Source organism: Dreissena polymorpha, chromosome 16 (assembly GCF_020536995.1).
Source record: "Dreissena polymorpha isolate Duluth1 chromosome 16, UMN_Dpol_1.0, whole genome shotgun sequence".
NCBI classification, from domain to species: domain Eukaryota; kingdom Metazoa; phylum Mollusca; class Bivalvia; order Myida; family Dreissenidae; genus Dreissena; species Dreissena polymorpha.
In genome coordinates this window covers 3,466,999-3,487,292 of record NC_068370.1, presented here as the reverse complement: position 1 = coordinate 3,487,292, position 20,294 = coordinate 3,466,999, and the positions used below count along the sequence as shown (strand labels likewise).

The window sequence follows — 20,294 nt, the reverse complement described above, 5'->3', positions numbered from 1 at the left end:
GCATTTTAATTTAAGATGTAATATATTACACACTGATAGTGAATATATTAATTATTTTGAAAACACTAGGGATTTGTTTGTAATTTAATTATATTAAAGTATGAAATACCAAAAAAATATCAATAATTGTAAACAGAACAGGATTTCATTCAATCATTTATTTATGTATTAATGTATTTATTTATGTATTAATGTATTTTTTATGTATGTATGTATTTATTTATTCATTCATTCATGCGTTCATTCATGTGTTTCTTTCTTTCTTTATTTATTTATTCATCTATTTATTTATTTATGCATCTATTTATCTAATAATTCCGTTTGTGAGTACGTGAGCTAATTCATTGGTTTATTGGTTCGTTCTTTCGTACGTAAGTTCTTTAAGTCAGTCAGTCAGTCAGTCAGTCGGTCGGTCGGTCGGTCGGTCAGTCAGCGAGCGAGCGAGCGGGCCGGCCCGTCGGTTTGTTCGTTCGTTCGTTTGTGCGTTCGAGCTTTTTTGCGTTCGTAATCATCATCATCATCATCATCATCATCATCATCATCATCATCATCATCATCATCATCATCATCATCATCATCATCATCATCATCCTCATCACCATCATCATCATCATCATCATCATCATCATCATCATCATCATCATCATCATCATCATCATTTTTTTATTTGTTTTATTTTTTTATTTCATTTCTTTATATATTTTGTATTATTTGTACTGTATTATATTAAATGCATATTATTTCAATGCTGCCACGTTAAAACAAAATAAATGTTGAATGATGTTACAAAAATCAATTGGTGATATCGTCACATAGCAGGAGGAAGGGTCCGTGTATATACCGTCTTTTCCATTTTCATTTTGCATTAGACACAACGAAAAACCAAAATCAACATATATTAGTTCATATTCCGATTTATTTATAACCAGAACAAAAACAAAAAAACAAAAACAACGTTGAGTTCTTTGTATCGTTTTTCGGTGTACTAATAACAAAACAAAACAAAAATCTTATTTCTCTATTCATATTTCGTTTCAATTTTAATTATACAAAAAGTAATGTATGAAAATTGAAACACAGTGCCTGTTTCCATTTACCGTTCTTGAATTGATAAAACGGTATACGAAAAACGAGGGGCGCTCCGCTGTTTTGGAGAGATAAGTCGTGATTGATCTTTTTGCGCAATTTTCTCCCTTAGATCTTAATATTTTTTAATACATACATGCAGACAATTATAGACGAAGAATAGTAGAGTATTGGGACAGCTATTATTGGCTACTCTGATGGGAAAATAAATAGATCTAGTAACATTATATTACAAGACCATTAAATTATAATAATAGAAAAATCAACGCTAATTAAAGTCAATTATTTAAAATACCATATACGTTACAAATATGAAATTGTTACAAATTTATGAATAATGTTTTTAGGTACGTTTTTTTCCACTTTTCGAATGACTTTTTACATGAACTGGATGTGTATAAAAGGAATAAAATAATACATTTTTCGACTTTTCGTGCACTTTAACAGATCACGCAAGCCAACGCTTGCTTGAATGCGCGTTTCTCTCTGCAAATCATACACGAATAGTTACAGATGTACAAGCTTTTTTATAATTGTATTCGAGTTCCATTTTAGGAGACAACCATTTTCTAAAACGGAACGTTTTAACGCGTGCAAGAAGTTTCTTTAGGCGTTACGCATGCTATTCGCCTTCTTTATGAACCGTAACATTTAAAGTCATTTTAGCGGCGTTGTTGGCGTCGCACTGAAGTGTGGCGACTCGTATATAATACGTTTTTTTTCGCTTATAGGAGGAGAAGTTATTTTACGGATCAATGCATATATTATATGAAGGTATATGAAGGTAAATCTTTTGTAAGCATTAACTTCATCTTGAGCGCTCTTTCCGGAACATTAAATATGTTTTTTAATAAGTTATTAAATAGGCACATTTATAAATATTATTAATAATATTATATAAAATGATTTCAAGCGCAAAACGGTTTCATATAAGGTGTTTGGTTATAACTCTATCAGAGCAAATAGCACTAGACATATCACAGTTCAGTTGTGAAATGCAACATGTACATGTATTTGTACTTAATCGAACGAATTAGAAATTATATTTAAGACACCTTGCACTTAACCATTTCATAAGCTTCAAACAACTTTTTATTTATTGTCCGTGTGTCTTGTTCTTTATTTCAATATTGGCAGTACTAATACAACTTAAACATAATTTTATGTACGGTGATGTAAAAAGGGGACATTTTAGCAGCCGCCGCCGATTTTTGTTCTTCTTTAAACATCATTCGGGTCTAAGGGTTAATAATAATTGTAATACGGGAATCAGGCGAAGCGCTATTACAGCTTTTAAAATGTAAGGACCTCTCCCTAATTATAGGACTAAAACGAGTTTGTTTTTTTGTAAAATTAGTACTGAATTTGCATAGTATAGGGGCAAAGAAAAAGAAGTTTCATAAGGGCAAAGAAAAAAGAAGTGTCATAAGAGACTAACTATAGCCCTATAAATTCGGTTGGATCGACATGAAATACCGGTACGTTGGGAAACATTTAGATGTCAGATTATTATCATTTCAATTTGGACAAATTCATAATTTGGAAAAACAACTGAAAATATCCACGTCTTCTTCCCTAATACGGCGTGTCTTTCTTTCCCCCCCCCCCCCAAAATGCACGTAAGAAGCCATCCTGGTCGAAAAACAACTGAAAATATCCACGTATTCTTCCCTTACGGCGTGTCTTTCCCTCCCCCCAAAATGCACATAAGAAGCCATCCTGATCGAAATAAGTGATGTATTCTTATGTAAAGGAAAAAAGAACGCGCAATAGCCACCAATGAGTTACCTCCCCAAGCCAGCAGCACAGAGCAAAGATCTTTTTTTATTTATAGATTTTTGAACAGCGCCACTCGTTTTTCGTTTTTTGTAAACCGTAATATCAAACCAAGAACGGTAAACGAGACCAAGTTTTAATCACTGATTTTCGTTGTATGAAGATTGAAACGAAATTTGAAGAGGGAAATACATTTCGCATTTTGTTTTATAATTAGTACAACAGAAAAAAGATAAAAAGAAGTTAATTTTGTTTTCGTACTTTGTTTTTGTTTCGGTTATTAGAAAATCGGAATATAAACGATTATGCCTTAATTCTCATGTTTCGTTGTGTCGAATACAAAACGAAAAAGAAAAAGACGGTATATACACGGACCAGGAAGGGTGCCTTGGGTACTTTATGACATATCATGCCGACAGGGTGATTGATGTCGGTGTGTCATACTTCATTGTCCTGTTTACTGGACCCTTAATGCGATAAAGCCGCTTTTAATAATGGTGATAACTGTAATTTCTAATGCTTAACAATACGAGACTGCGAAAACAAATATCACGGGTTATTTATTTGACTCTTTCTTTGTTTCAATTTATATTAAAAGTTTATTGATTATCTTAAGTGTGACTGTCTTTAGTTTAAAGATTTAATACGAAATTACATACAAAAAAATAGTTGTTAATTTACCAAAGCAATTGATTCTTTTGCATGTGTTTATTTTTTTATGAAACTACGATAATGGTAGCAAAAAATATCATATTTTTAAAGATGCTCGGTGCATATCCCGATCGTGAAAATTAAGGTTGAAATAAAATGTTTATATTTAAATTACTGATTTTTTTTTTAAAGTTTTAAATCTTTTTTTATTGCATAAATCGATTCCGGTTAGAATGGTCTTTAAGAAAAGGTATGGTTATGGGGGTCTCTATGTGCAAAATGTTGCATTTATTTTGGCCTAAAGTTGTCGCTTTCGCATTGAACTTTATAAGGAAACTATTTAGTGTATTCTGACCTGTAATACATTTTTTTTCGCTTATGGGAGGAGCAGTTATTGTACGGAATCATGTATATATTTTTGTTTTAAGAATATCTTGCATAGTGGTGATTTTTTGTGTAAATTAGTGTAAATAAGTACCACATTTGTGCCTATTATATTCATTACAACATATATTGCCAATAATGCAAAGTTAATTCTTTTAATTAATAGCTAAACACAGGGACTGGGCACTAATAAAAGATTACAGGGACTGGGCAAATACGCGAACCGGTGAAACTTTAAATAAATAGTCAACATTTGTGTCTGAATTTTAACAGTCGCCTTGGTGTAGTGGATGAGGTATCCGCCTAGCGTTTGTTGGTGGGTTCGATTCCCAGGCGAGGAGCATTTTTTTATATTTTATTTATATATTTATATATATTATATTCTCAACCGCAGCTAAGCGAAACAATTCCTTAATAACATTGGATTCGAAATGAGCTCCTTGATCGCTGTGTATTCTTGCAGCGAACCCGTAATACACCACACAATTATCAAACAGGATGCGGGCTGTTGTTTTAGCTGTCTGATTACGGGTCGCATACGCATGGGCATATCTGGTAAAGTGGTCTGTTAGCACCAGGCTATTTTCGTAACCGCCTTTGGAGTGTTCTAACGATAAAAAAATCAATACATATGATTTCCATGGGTGTTGTCGATATTATCGGTGTCATTTCGGCGACGATGCCTTTAGACTTTCGGTATATGCAACGTTTACAGTCCCGGACTTGTTCTGCAATAAATGTGTTCAGTCATGGCCAATAGAAACGCTCCTTGAACAGAGCCGTAGTAGGTCTCTTCCTTGATGGCCAAGGTCTGTGTGCAGAGCGTGAAACACTTCACATCGAAGATTCTCTGGAATCAACAGCTGAAGTCGTTCTTCACCAGGTGTTCGTGTTTTCTTATATAACACTCCTTGTATACTAACTATGTTAGGCAATTCCTTTAGGTACGCTTTCAATTCGCGGTTCATAGGTTGAGCCAGTATGGTACCTTTGTTAAGTTTATCAGCTACCTGTGAAATATTTGGATCCTGATTCTGTGCATCATGCCAGTCTTTAGAAGACACACTGTTGGACCGAATAACATCCTCTGGAATATGTAGTGTGGGGTTTGCCGGTACTGTTTGTCGGTCTCCCACCGTGGCTGACAAAGGAATCGTTTCTGTCATTGCTGACTGTGTAACAGCTTCAATCACGACAGATGGAATGCATCTACTTAACCCATCAGCATCCGAATGGTTTTTACCTTTCCTGTAGGTAATAGTATAGTTGTAGTTGGATAAAGCTGCAAGCCAACGTTTGCCAGTGGTATCCACTTTGGCTGTACTTTGTATATAAGTGAGGGGGTTGTTATCCGTCACATCATCGAACCTCCCGCCGTACAAGTAGTCATGAAACTGTTCAGTGATCGACCACTTAAGGGCGAGAAATTCGAGTTTATGAGCTGGATAACACCTATCGCTTGCTTTTAGGCTGCGACTGGCATAGGCAATCACACGGTCTTTGCCATCTTGGTGCTGATATAGTACCGCTCCGAGACCTAACGATGACGCGTCAGTGTGAACGACGAAAAGTTTGTTATAATCATCGTAACCAAGCACTGGGGGATTACAGAGCTGCTTTTTGATTTCCTCAAAAGCCTTGTGTTGTGACTCTCCCCACTTGAACGTTGTCTTTTTCCCCTTTTTCGCAGGTTTCGCATTTTTCTGTGTCGTTGTAGGTTGTCCCACAAGGAGGTCGTTTAAAGGTCTTAAATTTTTTGAAAAGCCTCATATAAAACGACGATAATAACCTGCGAAACCAAAGAATTCCCGGACATTTCTCGTTGATGATGGTGTTGGCCAATTAAGTACCACCTCAATTTTCTTGGGGTCAACCTTAATTCCGTCAGCCGATACTACTTAACCGAGAAAGGTAGTCTCTGTTTTGAAGAATTCACATTAACTTGGTCTGATCTTGAGGTTCAATTATGCTTACCGATGGAATACGTTATCTAATCTTTCAAGATGGCTGCTCACGTCACTGCTAAAAATGATGACATCATCGAGATTGATTAGGCAGTCTCTTAGGTTAAGGTCGCTCATACAACGCTCTTTCAGCCTCTGAAACGTCGCTGGTTGCATTGTTAAAGCCCAAACCCCATACTTGAAAGGCTGTCTTTTCCTTATCTTCTTCTTCAAGTTCAACCTGCCAGTACCCTGCCTTAAGGTCAATCTTCGGGAAGTATTTGGCTCCGGATAATATATGCAAAGTATCTTCAACCCTCTGGATAGCATAGGCATATTTCTTCGTGCGGTTGTTTAACTTTCTGAAATCTATGCAGAATCTTATTGAACCATCTGTTTTCCTCACAATCACCACATTCGACAAAAATGGACTTTTTGACTCTTGTATTGCTCCAATTTCAAGCATATCCTGTAGATGTTGCTTAACTTCTTGAAATAAGGCTGGTGGTATCTTCCGGTACGGTTCTTTGAATGGTTGCGGATTTATTATTTCAATCTTATGCTTCACTGCTGTTGTGTGTCCTAAATCCAGTGGCGAAGTCGGAAAAATACATTTCCATTTTTCAAACAATTTTAATAGTTCTACATTTTGTTCAGTTCTTAGTACAGATGTACTCACATCCACACCATATTTCGCCTTGATTTCTGCTTCAGTTGTTTCAGGGTCTTTCTGTTCAGCATCCGATGCTACATGCTGTTGGACTGATGCCAATGGACATCCTGAGGTAAATAGTTCAGAGTGTTCTGTTTTAGATTCAAAAATAGGTGCAGAACGCAAAACATTGACCTCCTGCAGTTATCATATTGAAGATTTCGCGTGTATTTTCATAACCTTGGCCGAAAGGTTGTAAACCCTCACAGGAATCCGCGCTGTTTTTACTGGCTTATCTAACGATACCACTCGTGGGCACACTGTAGGTTGATGTGGACCTGCACTTTCAGTGTCTTCTGTAACAGCTGCTTCTACATGCCGATATTTTCTAACTATTCCTGAAATAGTTTTAATTTCCATAGGTTGTAAAGTAATGTCTTTTGTTGCCTTTACTAACCCCACATTGACACGCTTTGTCATTTCAAACGCGGTATTCCATTCATTTGATATATATATATGTCATGTCATCTTCTTCATACAAATGAGCCTATTCTCTAATAATGATCATGCCCACTATAGCAGGTACTTCTTTGTTATATTCCGTATGTTTGATAACTAACAACGGAACAGTCAGAAGTACCATATTACTGTTGGGTAACTTCACTTTCGCTTCAATATAACCACTGTAAGGACTTGTCAGACCATTTGCACCTGTGACATGAAGCTCAAACTCATCTAAACTCTTAATGTCTGGTTTATTGTCCATGTTTTCGAAGAACTCTTCAGATATCGAACTTATCATTGATACTGTATCAATTAATGCTTTAACACGTATGCCGTTCATTTCAATAGCATCTTTATTCGCGGTTCCAATTAATCTCTTCTTCAAATCGTCCCTCTCGAATGGGCCTAATTTCTCTTCGCTTCCACCGTGCCCTCCGATGAAAGCTGCCTCTGGTTAAAGGATTTTGTTCTTTCTTAGCCGTTTCATTTCCTTTCTCATTTGTCTTATTTTCATTTCTACCATATCGATGTTCATATTCCTTCTATATCCTCTTCGATTTCCTTCAAATCTTCCAGTAAACTGTCGGTTCGATGGATATTGTTCTCGATACATTGGTTCTTCGTTTCTTTATCATTTAACTTCAACTTCTTAAGCTTTAAGCCTGTAATGGTTACGGCAGCACTGATATTTTCTTTCTAAATCTCTTTGCTTTAATCTTCCTCTTGTCTAGCCTTTCGTCTTAGCATTTCAAATGTATCATCGGACTCATTCGAAACTCTAGTCGCCATTTTTAACCTCTCTGAATACCAGCCCCCTCCAAAATCGCTCCTTTAGTTTTCCATCTCTTTGAGTTTCCACTATTTCTCCTTTATCAACCGCCCTTCGGAACAACATCTCCAATCGCACTCCTCATGCAGAACAGGGTTCGTTCATTCCTTGGGTGGCGAAGTAGAACTCATGGGCAACACGATCAGCTGTTTTAATGTTCCCATATATATCACTAAGTTTATTAATAATTTCCTCTGGTCTAGCTGATGGTTCCATTGTTAATAATACTAGTTTGGTATCACCCTTTTAATGAGTTCCGTATTGCTTGTATAATTGTGTATTCAGGATAGACATTACTTTTCATAACACATTTGACCTCCATCATCCATTGATCAAAATGATGGCCATCAAAGGTAGGTATCTTTGGAAAGTTGCCTTTATAAACAGTGGGATTATCACAAACAACCGTGTCTCTAATTGTTTGTTCCTGTGGAGGTTTAAGTTCATATCCAGAATACTTCCCTGACGTATTGAAGGTTGGATTGTGTTTTCTACCCACGTCTCTAATTCTGCGTTCCTCTCGTGTGTCAATGTCATCTTTAAAACACACCCGTTTGTCTTCTTCTACTGTTCTCACCAATTTCATTTCCTTTTCTCGAAGTAATTCTTATTGCTTGTTAAATTTCTTTTTCTCTATCTGCTTTGAGAGCATGTCTCTTTCAAGCTTTTCATTTTCATTTCTTGTTTTACTAAGCAAAAGTTCATGTTCCTCAAGAAGTTTAACTCTATTCTTTAGTTCCTCTTCTGCTCTTCTTTTCATTTCAAGTTCACGTTTAAGCCTATTTTCAGTCTCTAACATGAATTGCTTCCTCTTTTCTTCCTCTAGTTGAAACTTTCTTAATTTCAAACTCTCTCTTTCATATTTGCTTTATTGACTTCTTAGTTCGGTCTGTTCAAATTCTATCTTGATCAGTTCATTTTCTACTACATTCTCTCTGCCTCGAATAGAATTGCCCTCAATTCCATGAGTTTGACTGTGTCTGTTGAAATAGTGTGTATTCATCATTTTACCAATGGGATGTTGTGACACATATGTTACATCATCTGTATGTATCTCTCTCAATGTGTTTTCTAGCCTCTGAATATGATCATCGATGAATTTGAAGTGTGTTTTCTACGTCTTCACGTGTTGTTGAACCTATACCATCTGACATTTCTATGACTTTTCTTTATGTACTTTCATTAAGAAATTCGTCAATAGTGTTCAGTTCAGATAAGTAACTGAAGCGTTCCGATTCATCTGTGTAATCGCGCTCATACTGTTGAATTATTCTTGCCGAATCTTCTCTAGCATCATTGTTATCTATTGCTCTTTTATTCCTCAGTTTACGTTCAGTCCGTTTCTTTTCCTTGCTGTCCTCATCTATCCTCATCTGAATCTCTCTTATCTGTTCTCGTCTTGGTATTTCTCTATCGTCAAAAGACTCCATTATGACCAAGTGTTATATTCACTACACAAAATGTACGTAAATATTTTTAAACTAATAACCTCATTGATGCATGCTATGATATAACATTAGTATAACCCATATCGCACACATAAAGCACACATATTTCTTTATACTACTTGAAATGCTAGTAAAAACGCATAATATAAGTCTAACACAAATTTGACATTGGCTTATTAACTAAATACTTTATTGTTTGTGATAATATATTAATTACCTAAACTGTTTGTCAACATAACAATCTTATTTATTTTTTTCCAATCACTTATTAAAGTTACTAGATAAGATATATTTTTCATATTGAAAACCGTTACACCTTACAAAAGATGCTTAGCTATGGCCTGGTTTAAAACTAGACAAAGCTATGTACACAATCAATAAGTGCAAGATTTACTATGTGAACACTATTTCACTTAGCTGCGTGTTCAAGGTAAATCTTCAACTACCCAATTATATTTCTAGTTGTTTACTATACACTATTGTCATTCTATGAACTAAAGCAAGTCAACCCTGCAAGCCTCAATTGATTATAACGGTTAAAATTGTAGGTTCTAAATTAACATATATGCTTAATAATCAACACAATATTTAAATTTGGCACAACATGTAGATAAAACTAAAGCCCTATAACTGTAACTATATTCGCAGCAACACTAGATACGATTTACAAAGTTAATACAAGTACAATAATAGGAACATATAAAATGTCTTACCAGTCATCCAAAATGTCATAAGTCACGCAATTATATACACTTAAAAAATCATAAATTGCTAAACAATAATTATAACGAAACGTCCACAATGCACAAAAGTACAATTCCATATAAGTGTAATATTTCATAAGTTTGCACAGGTAACTGGATATCGATTCCCCGACGGTCAACGATGAGGATCACTCAACGTCGAGGCTAGCCTTCCGTGCGAGAACGATCAAAATTTCCACTCAGTGTCCATGTTCCGTCAGAGACTTCTAGGCTTCATATGTAGTGACAATCCACTTCGAGTTAGTATAACTTCAGTATAAGCCTTGAAGACTTGTTACTAGACAGAATCCAAACGTTGGGCGCCAATGTCCACGTATATGGTAATTGCTCGTCTACGTGTTGCGGGATTCTGTTCCGTCAAAAGGATAAACCAACCACTGTAACACATGAAGATCACTTTATTCCTCAACTTCACACTAAGTGTAATCAAAGTTTTATCTATAAAATCTATACATTTTATATTGTTATTTAAAATACATAGTTAGATAGCAAACTATTCATAAATTTATACACGATGACTGGTAATTAACAATTTAAAGCTGGTTGTAATATGGTAATATAACAAGATATGTAATAAACATTTCTGAAATATATGATAACTTTTTATAAAAAGTTAAACAAACCTGTAACACATGAAGATCACTTTATTCCTCAACTTCACACTAAGTGTGATGAAAGTGTAATGAAGAATAGTGATCATGGTATGTTCACTCATGCGTTACAGGCTGTTCACTTTGGGATTAGTACTGGGGAATGATGATTCTTAAATTGATTGAAAGCCTTGATCGACGGACTATAAAAACACTGTAACTGTAAATGTTACCCTATGACACAGACAGACCCTGATTAGTGAAGTGTATTGTTAACTTATAGAAAATAGGTCGTTTTTTACGAATGTCGGGACAAATTGTGCCACATCGGGACAAACACCTTAAAAGCAGGACTGTCCCGCCAAGATCGGGACGTCTGGCATGTATGCTCATTTGGCATATTATGTATGTAGCATACGTCTGTTCTCAGCGATTGAACTATATGGTATTAAAGTATTTCATTTAGACGCAGTTGTCTTTCCACACATTCTAATCACACATTTATGACTACTTTCGTTTCTTAATTGGACAATCTAACCACAATACTTTACGACAGAAAATTAAAGTCAGGCTAATATATAAGGGAGCCGGCCGATATCTGATCTATATGAGATAACTTAACGCTCAAATGGATAAGAAAGGGATCACCACAGCAGGTTGCTTATTCGCAATGTAGACATCCGCTGTTTTATTGTTGTAACATGTTTGTTTAGAAAGCATAGGCAAAATAATATGGAATCCAACTTTGAAATAACAAATCGTCTGAAAATCGTTGACTTTTTAATTGAAGAGAATAGATGACATCAAAGTCGAAGAAGTGATTTTCTAGACACCTGGAATTAACTGAGGACGACACATACACTACAATAAATAATACAACAGCTAATAACAATCCAATGGAGGCAGATGCCAGATAATATCTTACTTAAAAGTCAACAGATAAGTTCAGGCTAAAAATCGTATTTAATAAAGGAATATAATTGAATCTCTCTCCAATTAGATGTTTTGCAAGTGAATGTTTATTTCAAATGTAGTATGTGCTGTGATAGAAACCATATTTGCGCATAAATTATTAAGTTATTTAATAACGTGCCTTGAATTTTTGTCTCGTCTGTGAGAGTTTAAACTCGTATTATACTGTGAAAATCACCCACGGTACTTCACCGATGTTATTTCCCTGAAGACTTTTACATGCAGACAAGTTTTGAATGTACACACATTCACATAGACATTCATTATGGCATATAATCATATCAATTTAATATTTATCAAGCATCTTACTGAATGACCAGGATGGTTTAATCGCCTTTCTATTAAAAATATATTTTTAGTAATTTACACTATTTCAATTTAGAACGTTTTTTATAATTTTATTTTATTTTGTATGTTTGTTACATCAATATATTTAAAAAGAAAATACATGCATTTAATTAACTAAATAAAGCTAAAAAGTTGAACACAAAATAAGTAATAATTATTAAATACATAAAAAATGAATGAATGAATAAATGGCTGGCTGGCTGGATGGATGCACAGATGGAAGGAAGGAAGGAAGGAAGGAAGGAAGGAAGGAAGGAAGGAAGGAAGGAAGGAAGGAAGGAAGGGAGGGAGGGATGGAGGGAGGTAGGGAGAAAGGAAGGGGAGGGAGGGAGGAAGAAAGGAAGGCACGAAAGAAGGCAAGAAGGAAGGAAGGAAGGAAGGAAGAAAGAAAGGAAGTATGGAAGGCAAGAAGGAAGGCAAGAAGGAAGGCATGGATGGATGGAAGAACGAACGAACGAACTCAGGAACAAACGAACCAACCAATGAAAAAACGCACACTGTAGCGTGAACACAAACGGACGGACGAAGGGATGGAAAAGTTAATGGATGAATGAACGAATAAATAATTAAATACAAACAAAACATCAAAACAAAAAATCATAAATAAATGAATAAATGAATGAACGAACGAACGAACAAAACAAAGAATTAATCAAAGAACAAACCAAAAAAAGAACGAAATAACAAAAGAACAAACAAACGAACAAACAAACGAACGAACCAAGGAACGAACCAAAGAACGAACGAACCAACCAACAAACATACAATAAACAAACGCACGAACGCACCCACAAACAAACACACGGATGGACGGACGGACGGATGGAACGATAAATGAATGAATTAATTAATAATTAGATAAATAGATGGGTAAATAATTGCATACTTAAATATAATTTAACTACATGTATCAACAAATGCATAGTGTTTTTCAATATTATGAATCTATTGTACATTTCACAGGTATTACAAATAAACCACGCGGTAACAAGATTCACTTTAGCATTTATTATATTCAAACGTAAAATGTTCTAATTTCATTGAATAAAATATAAATTTATAACCAATATTTCCATTCTTTATTGGTTTAAGGCCTAAAAAGGCGTTTTTTTTTCATTATTTTTGATAAATAATCGAGAAGATCGAGATACCGTAGCCTAATCCCTTTTCATTTGTTATCTATAAATAGACTATTTATTTATGGTATGATGGTAATACCAGTGCCTGTCCATACAGCCTAACTCCGTTAACCTAAGGCCTGTTGAACAGACTAATTCGAGTCGTATCGGGTGTGTAACAATGCTATTTTGCCGCCAACTTGTTCCACAGTCTGATTGGTTTAAACCTCCTGTGTTGTTAACCTTACTACCCAATGAGTAATGATGTTACTCAATACAGAATGCCTGCTTGAATTTTTAACTCAAGTGTACGGATTAGTCGTCAAAAATATACCATCAGTTTTAATTTTTGTTATGATTGATACAACTTCCGTCGAGTCTGCAAAGATTATCGCAGTTGGAAATTAACAAATACCTAAATTCGTTGTTAGTATGTGCGCTCATTGTTGTATGCGCTGATCTTTTTCGTTTTATTTAACTTCTGTCTGGTGATGTCGAACTTAATCCAGGCCCTCAGAACAATACCTTGGGCTTACTTTATCTTAATATAAGATCGATTCGCCACTAATTGACTTTATCAAAGATAATTTACTACATTTTGACATAATGTGTTTTACGGAAACCCATTTAACCGAGGTTATCACCGACGAGCAGACTCTAATTGATGATTTTAATCACTCATTAGTTCGGAAGGATTTTTCAAGTCCTTCAAGCGGCCTAATAGTTTATGTTAAACAATCATTATTATCGAGGCGTATTACTTGAACTTGAAAATCCCCATCTGCAATTGGTTTGGCTAGAAGTGAAATTGTATAATTTCAATACTCTGGTTTGCTGCTTTTACCGACCGCCTAATGCGGATGTTACTTATTGGAATGCTTTTGAAATCATGATTGATAAAGCGCTTGATTTAAACCAGAACGTTATTATGCTTGGGGACATAAATGAAGACCAATTTAAACACAATGCTCGCCTCTTTCAATCAATATCACTGTATAATATGCACAACGTTATCCTCAAGCGACAAGGGTCACCGCAAATACTGCTACACTAATTGATCCGATATTAATATCGGATACCTTTTTATGTTTGAACAGCGAAGTAATACGTATCTATCAAACCGTTAGTGACCACCATGCTACTGCCATTCATGTTACAATTCCTTTAATAAACAGCAAACTGATTCAACGAAACTTCTGGTTGTACAAATATGCCGATTTTTGAGCGACTTAACAATATCTAATTATATGTACAAACTGGGAATTTATCCATGATTCTAATGTCAACGAAGCAACTTTTATGTTTGCGAACAAACGAATCGAACTGATGAAACTTTGTATTCCAAATCAACTTGTTACAGTGCGACCTAATGACAAACCATGGTATGACTCATCTATAAGAACAAATGCTCGTAAACGAGGTAGACGTAACATATATCTATATATAATCCTACTACTACAAACTGGAATAAATATAAGCAACTTCGAAATAAGGTTAAATACATTATAAAGTATACGAAAGAAAAGTTTTATTTAAACCTTGAAACATCTCTTGATGAACTAAACACTTCAAATCCAAAAATAAATAAATATTGGAAAACGCTTTAGCAACTTATAAAAACAAATTCTCACCCGAATTTGACACAAATCTTACAGTCAACAGACTCTTACGGAACTCTTATTGTAAATATGTCAGATATTGACAAATCCAACTGTTTAAACAGATACTTTGCCTCCATTGCGTCTTTGAATTACTCGACCGGTGTTTTTCCACAATTCATTGATATTTCTAACGCAAAACTGTATAACCTGGCCATATATGAATAAAAAAAATATAGTCGTTATAAAATGCTTAATAACCAATAAAGCCGTCGTTGGTGACCTCATAAGTCTTATTGTCTTTACCGTCTACCGTCCTATCTCATAGTTAAGCTGCGTACGCAAGCTGATGGAGAGGGTAGTTTATAAACATTTATATAACCACATGCTTGCTAACAAAGTGATATACTCTAACAAGTCGGGCTTCCTAAAAGGTCACTCCACAGTCCTTCAATTAATCGATATTTTTGATCAAATAACACAAGGTATTGATGAAAAAAAAAACTCACATGCAATGTATTATGTGATATTTCAAAAGCGTTTGATCGCGTCTGGAACACTGGACTACTCTTAAAACAAAAACAAAATGGACTTGATGGAAATTTAATGAATTGTATCAAAATTATCTAGGGAGTCGCATTCAAAAAGTCGTGCTTGGGGCATCCATGTATCAAACGTTAGAGCTAAATGCTGGTGTTGCTTAGGGATATGTTCATAGCCCATTATTTTTTCTTGTTTATGTAAACGACATAGTCAAACACATTCAATGTACTGCCCGCCTTTTTGCCGATGACACATCCCTTTCTTGTACTACCTCAAATATGTCTAACATTGATATTGTTCTGAACCATGACCTACAAGTTATAAGTAACTGGGCAAAACAATGGCTCGTATATTTAAATACACATAAAACTATGGCTCTGTTATTTCAATTACACCATGCTGTTTTTCCACCCACATCTTTTATTTAATAATGTACCGATCAATTTAGTAGAAAACCATAAACACATTGGCCATACACTCAGCTCAAACGGTAAATGTCATTAAAAATACTTGGAATTATGCAAAAAGTTAAATACATGGTCTCTATGTTAATGGTCAATTTTTATTATAAAGTAATGTATGCAGTTTATGAAATAAATATTAAACTAAACTGTGTTGTGTTGTTTTATTGTTTAACCAATATCTGTACATTAAGTTAATTTAAAACGTATTTCACGAGTATTCGATGGGAATATAAATTTAGTCAGTTGTTTATTCGATTAAGTCGTTAAAGTCGTTAGTCGTTAAAGTCGTTTTTCTCTAGGTAAAGATAAGATCACCCTTCCCTTTTCTCGTGCATCAAATGATTGCTATAGTCATTCGATGCTTTACTTTCAAAGATTCCACATCTTTGATATATTAACGATTTTTAATATCATTAATAAATATATATTTCAGGTAACTGTGTTTTGTATTTTTATTATGTTTCGTTGTTTTAATTATATATTCTATTGCTTGTATTTTAATGATCACCGTCGGATCATGCATTACTTGTATTTGTCTATTATTAATATTGTTGTAAGTGAGATTCGATGCTTTGCGTTCAAAGATTCTACATCTTTGATATATTAATGATTTCTAATATCATTAATTAATATATATATTTCAGCCAAATTGAGTTTTCTTCCACGATCGAACCCACAAAATAACCTACCGGTAACATTGGCGCCCAACAAGTCTTCGTGGTATTCAGGAAAAACAAGGGTTGAAGTATTTTGTTTAACGTTGAATCGTCGAGCATCATACTTTGCTCAAATTGGCCAACTACGCCTTTGCTATTTGACATAGTAGAGACATATTTGGGAGTTATTCCCAAAGAGGCAGTCGACTGAACTGGGATTGTTTAGTGAGAAACGCGTTTGCTGAACGTTCTATGGTCTGTCTGCTCACAGAGAAACCGTTTCCGGGACATTCACGGTATAAATGTGCACACATTAACTTTTGCGTACGCACGTCAACGTCAGGATTCTTCATTCTACGTTACCAGGATTGAATTCGCCGTTCAGTCTGGATAGTGCATTGACACTCGTTTATATTGTGAGGTTGCTGTGAGAATATAGTGCTTTAAGGAGATAGTTTTATCTTAAAAGAATAGAAATTATTGGTAGAAGTGCTATTTGTTGATTAGTATAAAGAGGCCTCTACATAAGTACATAGATATAAGTATTGAGTATAGATAGTAGACAGGTTAGGCTCGCACGATGAGTTTAGAACAGTTTAGAAATGTGATTGAAAGAGAGGAGATATTGCAGAGGAGAAATATAGAAAAAGAGATGGAAAAAATAAGGCACGGTAGACACTATATCCAGGAGAGGAATCATACTCACCTGAATGAATCTGTCCATGCATGTGAGTCCCCATTACGAACACAGGGGCGAATTACGAGTAGTTCCAGACAACAACGTGTTTCGTCTTATGTTCCATTACACGAGGGAGAGAATCTTGAAGATTTGGACATATTTCTAGAAGAGGCACGCATGGAAATACGGAACAGAATCAACAGCCTTGGATCAATTGTCGGTGACCTCGTAACAGTTGATGAGTACGTTGGTGACACCGAACAATCGGAAACCAAGACGTTTGAACATCACAAGTCTGCACAACAACCAGAGACGGAAACAGACAACAGATTCGGACGACAAGCACACATTATCCGTAACAGAGATGAAAATGAACGTACAGAAAGGGAATTAGAGTTACGACAGCGGCTTCTGGAGTTAGAGGACCGCGAAAGCAAATATCGGGGAAGAGAAGAGCATATGTATGAATATTGGAAACCGAAAGAGTTTGACTTACAGCAAAAGGAACGAGAAATGAAACAGAAATTTGATAGGAGAGAAGAGCGACTATTATCTCAAGAAATGAAGTTAAGAGATATGGAAATCTCATTATCTGAGAGGATGCAGAAGCTTGAATGCAAACTGGAGATGCGAGAGAATCGTATAACGGAGGGCTATTGGAAGAATGAACGAAATGAGACAGTGGGCAATGCATCTGTGCTTGAAAAGTGCAGTAAAGAGAAAATTGACTAGCTTCAGCGGAAGATCGAAGCTCTTCAAAAAGAAACGGCATCATTAGAACCCAGATTACCAGATGCTTACGTTTTAAGCTACGACAAAACGCTTATAAGAAAAGACGGTATAAGAGATTCATCAGAAATAAAATTGAACATTTCGTCATTTTCAGGAGAGGTACCAGTACCAAGAAGCGAATCTTCTTTCGAGGATTTCAAACTAGAGGTAGACAGTGTGAAAGTAATATATGCTGAACACGTTGTCAAACAAAGCCTTTACAGAGCACTTAAAGGGCAAGACAAGAAAAATATGCTTCATATGCAAGCTGATGCGACGGTTGGTGAAATCTTGACCGAACTAGAAGACAATTTCGGAAATGTCGCCAGTTCCGACACATTTCTATCCCGTTTCCTCAGTGCAGAACAGAAAACTGGCGCGTCCGTTACACAGTGGGGTTTACGACTCGAAGAAATGCTCCTTCAAGTAATCAGAAAGTCCAAGATTGATGAACAAGAGAGGCGGTTCATGCTAAGAAAAACGTTTTGGAGAGGCCTCAAGAGCGAAGAATTAAGAAATGCCACCAGGGTTCACTTCGAAAATAATGTAACATATGAGGAACTACGAAATAAGGTACGCGAAAAGGAATTCGAGGTGAAGTTACTAAAGGACAACGATAACAGACATAAGATAGGGAAAGGGAATCCGCTTGCTGTTGAGACAGTTTCGTGTCAAAGTAACGAATTAATGCAACAGCTTATGAAGAAAATTGAGAAGCTCGATCGAAAGTTGGAAGACTTGAAAAAGGAAGGACAGACAGATCGGAAGATAAGCAATGATAGAGCTGCGAATAATACATGCGAATACCGACAGAGAGGGTTCCAGAGAGGCGGATACAGGAGACGCCCCAATTATTATCAGAATAACCGGAATAATTATCATACTGCAAACCCCGATAAATCCATGTAGAATCAACCAGCATAAAAGGAACATTTAAACTAACAAACGTCGACATTGAGTTCCCGTTTTGGTAGTGCCCAATACGGATTACAATATCAGTGTGCCAGTCATCATCGGTACCAATGTGATACGACACCTTCAATTACTGCCACTAGAAAACTTATCTGAGGAATGGAAAGCAGCTGTAATGGCTACGTCTCTGGCGACGAACATAGGCTTGGTTATTTCTACGAACAAATCCTCGGTACAACTACCACTGAACGATACGATGACGATATCCGGTTTAGTTCGGAAGTCAACAAAGAATTCGGCCGCTGTTACTGAGCCATCAGATAAGGCGTCAAGTCGAATTGGTGTATGCCCGCGTGTTGTTCGCCTTGACAACCGAGGAAATACTGCCAGAGTTCCTGTCCGCACTTTCAACTTGTCAGCCAAACCCATTAAAATCCCTAAACCGTCCTCTGTGAATTGCAACCTGCAAAGGTACTGCTCTCATGGACGCCAGATACCACAGATACACCATTAAACGCGACGTGTGCACCACAACAAATAAACAAGGAAGATAGAGGTAGGTTCTGCGATAGTCTGAAAATCGATATCAATTATCAGAACCGGAACAACAAGAGCAACTCAAATCCATGTTGTTTGAAATGAGGGATGTTTTTTCGTCAGGGTCGCTAGATCTGGGTAATACCGATCTCGTTCGCCACAAAATACGCCTAAGTGCTGACGAACCATTTAAACAACCTTACAGGCGCGTACCGCCTGGACTCATAAATGAGGTTCGTGAGCATGTGCAAGAAATGTTGGACATCGGCGCTATTCAGCCATCATCCAGCCCGTACTCATCAACCGTGGTCATTGTCCGACAGAAAGACGGGACAATACGCTTCTACATTGATTACAGGAAGCTGAATAGCCGTACCCACAAGGATGCGTATGCCATTCCCGCACTGACGACACCATGCACCTCATTTCCGGTTCCCGTTACTTCACTTAACTTGACTTTAAGGCGGGGTACTGGCAAGTAGAGATGGCGGAAGAAGACAAAGAAAAAAGTGCTTTCCAAGTAGGCAGTTTAGGCTTCTTTCAGTGTAACCGGATTCCTTTCGGCCTCTGCAATGCACCGGCTGCATTACAACGATTAATGGAGCGTTTATGGGCGAATTAAACCTGACAGAATGCCTCATATACCTTGATGACATCATTGTTTTCAGTCATGATTTTTCAGAGGCTGTGCAAAGACTAAAATCAGTTTTACAGCGTTTAAAAGACCATAAGCTTAAACCTAAAGCCTCAAAATGTGAATTTATGACACCGGAAGTGGTATATCTAGGTCGTTTGGTCTCAAAAGACGGTATAAAAAAAACCGACCCAAGTAAGATCAAGGCGATACTTAAATGGAAAGTACCGACATCTATCAAAGAGGTTCGAAGTTTTTTAGGATTAGCCGGTTATTATAGAAAGTTTCTTAAAAACTTTTCTCAGATAGCCCGGCCCCTCAACGACCTCCTAATCGGCACCTCCGGAAACCAGTCAATTGCAAAGAAACAGTTTATAGGGGTGAAGCACAACAGATTGCTTTCGACACTCTAGTTCACAACTTGTCAACGGCCCC

General features: G+C 36.2%; 1 protein-coding gene across 1 annotated transcript; it reads left to right on the top strand.

The window, feature by feature from the left end:
• Positions 1-16,906: 16,906 nt before the first annotated feature.
• LOC127862730 (golgin subfamily A member 6-like protein 1) lies at positions 16,907-17,737 on the top strand. The gene has a single exon (XM_052401989.1). The coding sequence runs from the start codon at positions 16,907-16,909 to the stop codon at positions 17,735-17,737; it is 831 nt and encodes a 276-aa protein (XP_052257949.1).
• The last annotated feature ends 2,557 nt before the right edge of the window (positions 17,738-20,294 follow it).

Bases quoted from the DNA above. Each gene is read 5' to 3' on its own strand.
- LOC127862730 (XM_052401989.1), top strand. From the start codon at position 16,907: ATGAGTTTAGAACAGTTTAGAAATGTGATTGAAAGAGAGGAGATATTG.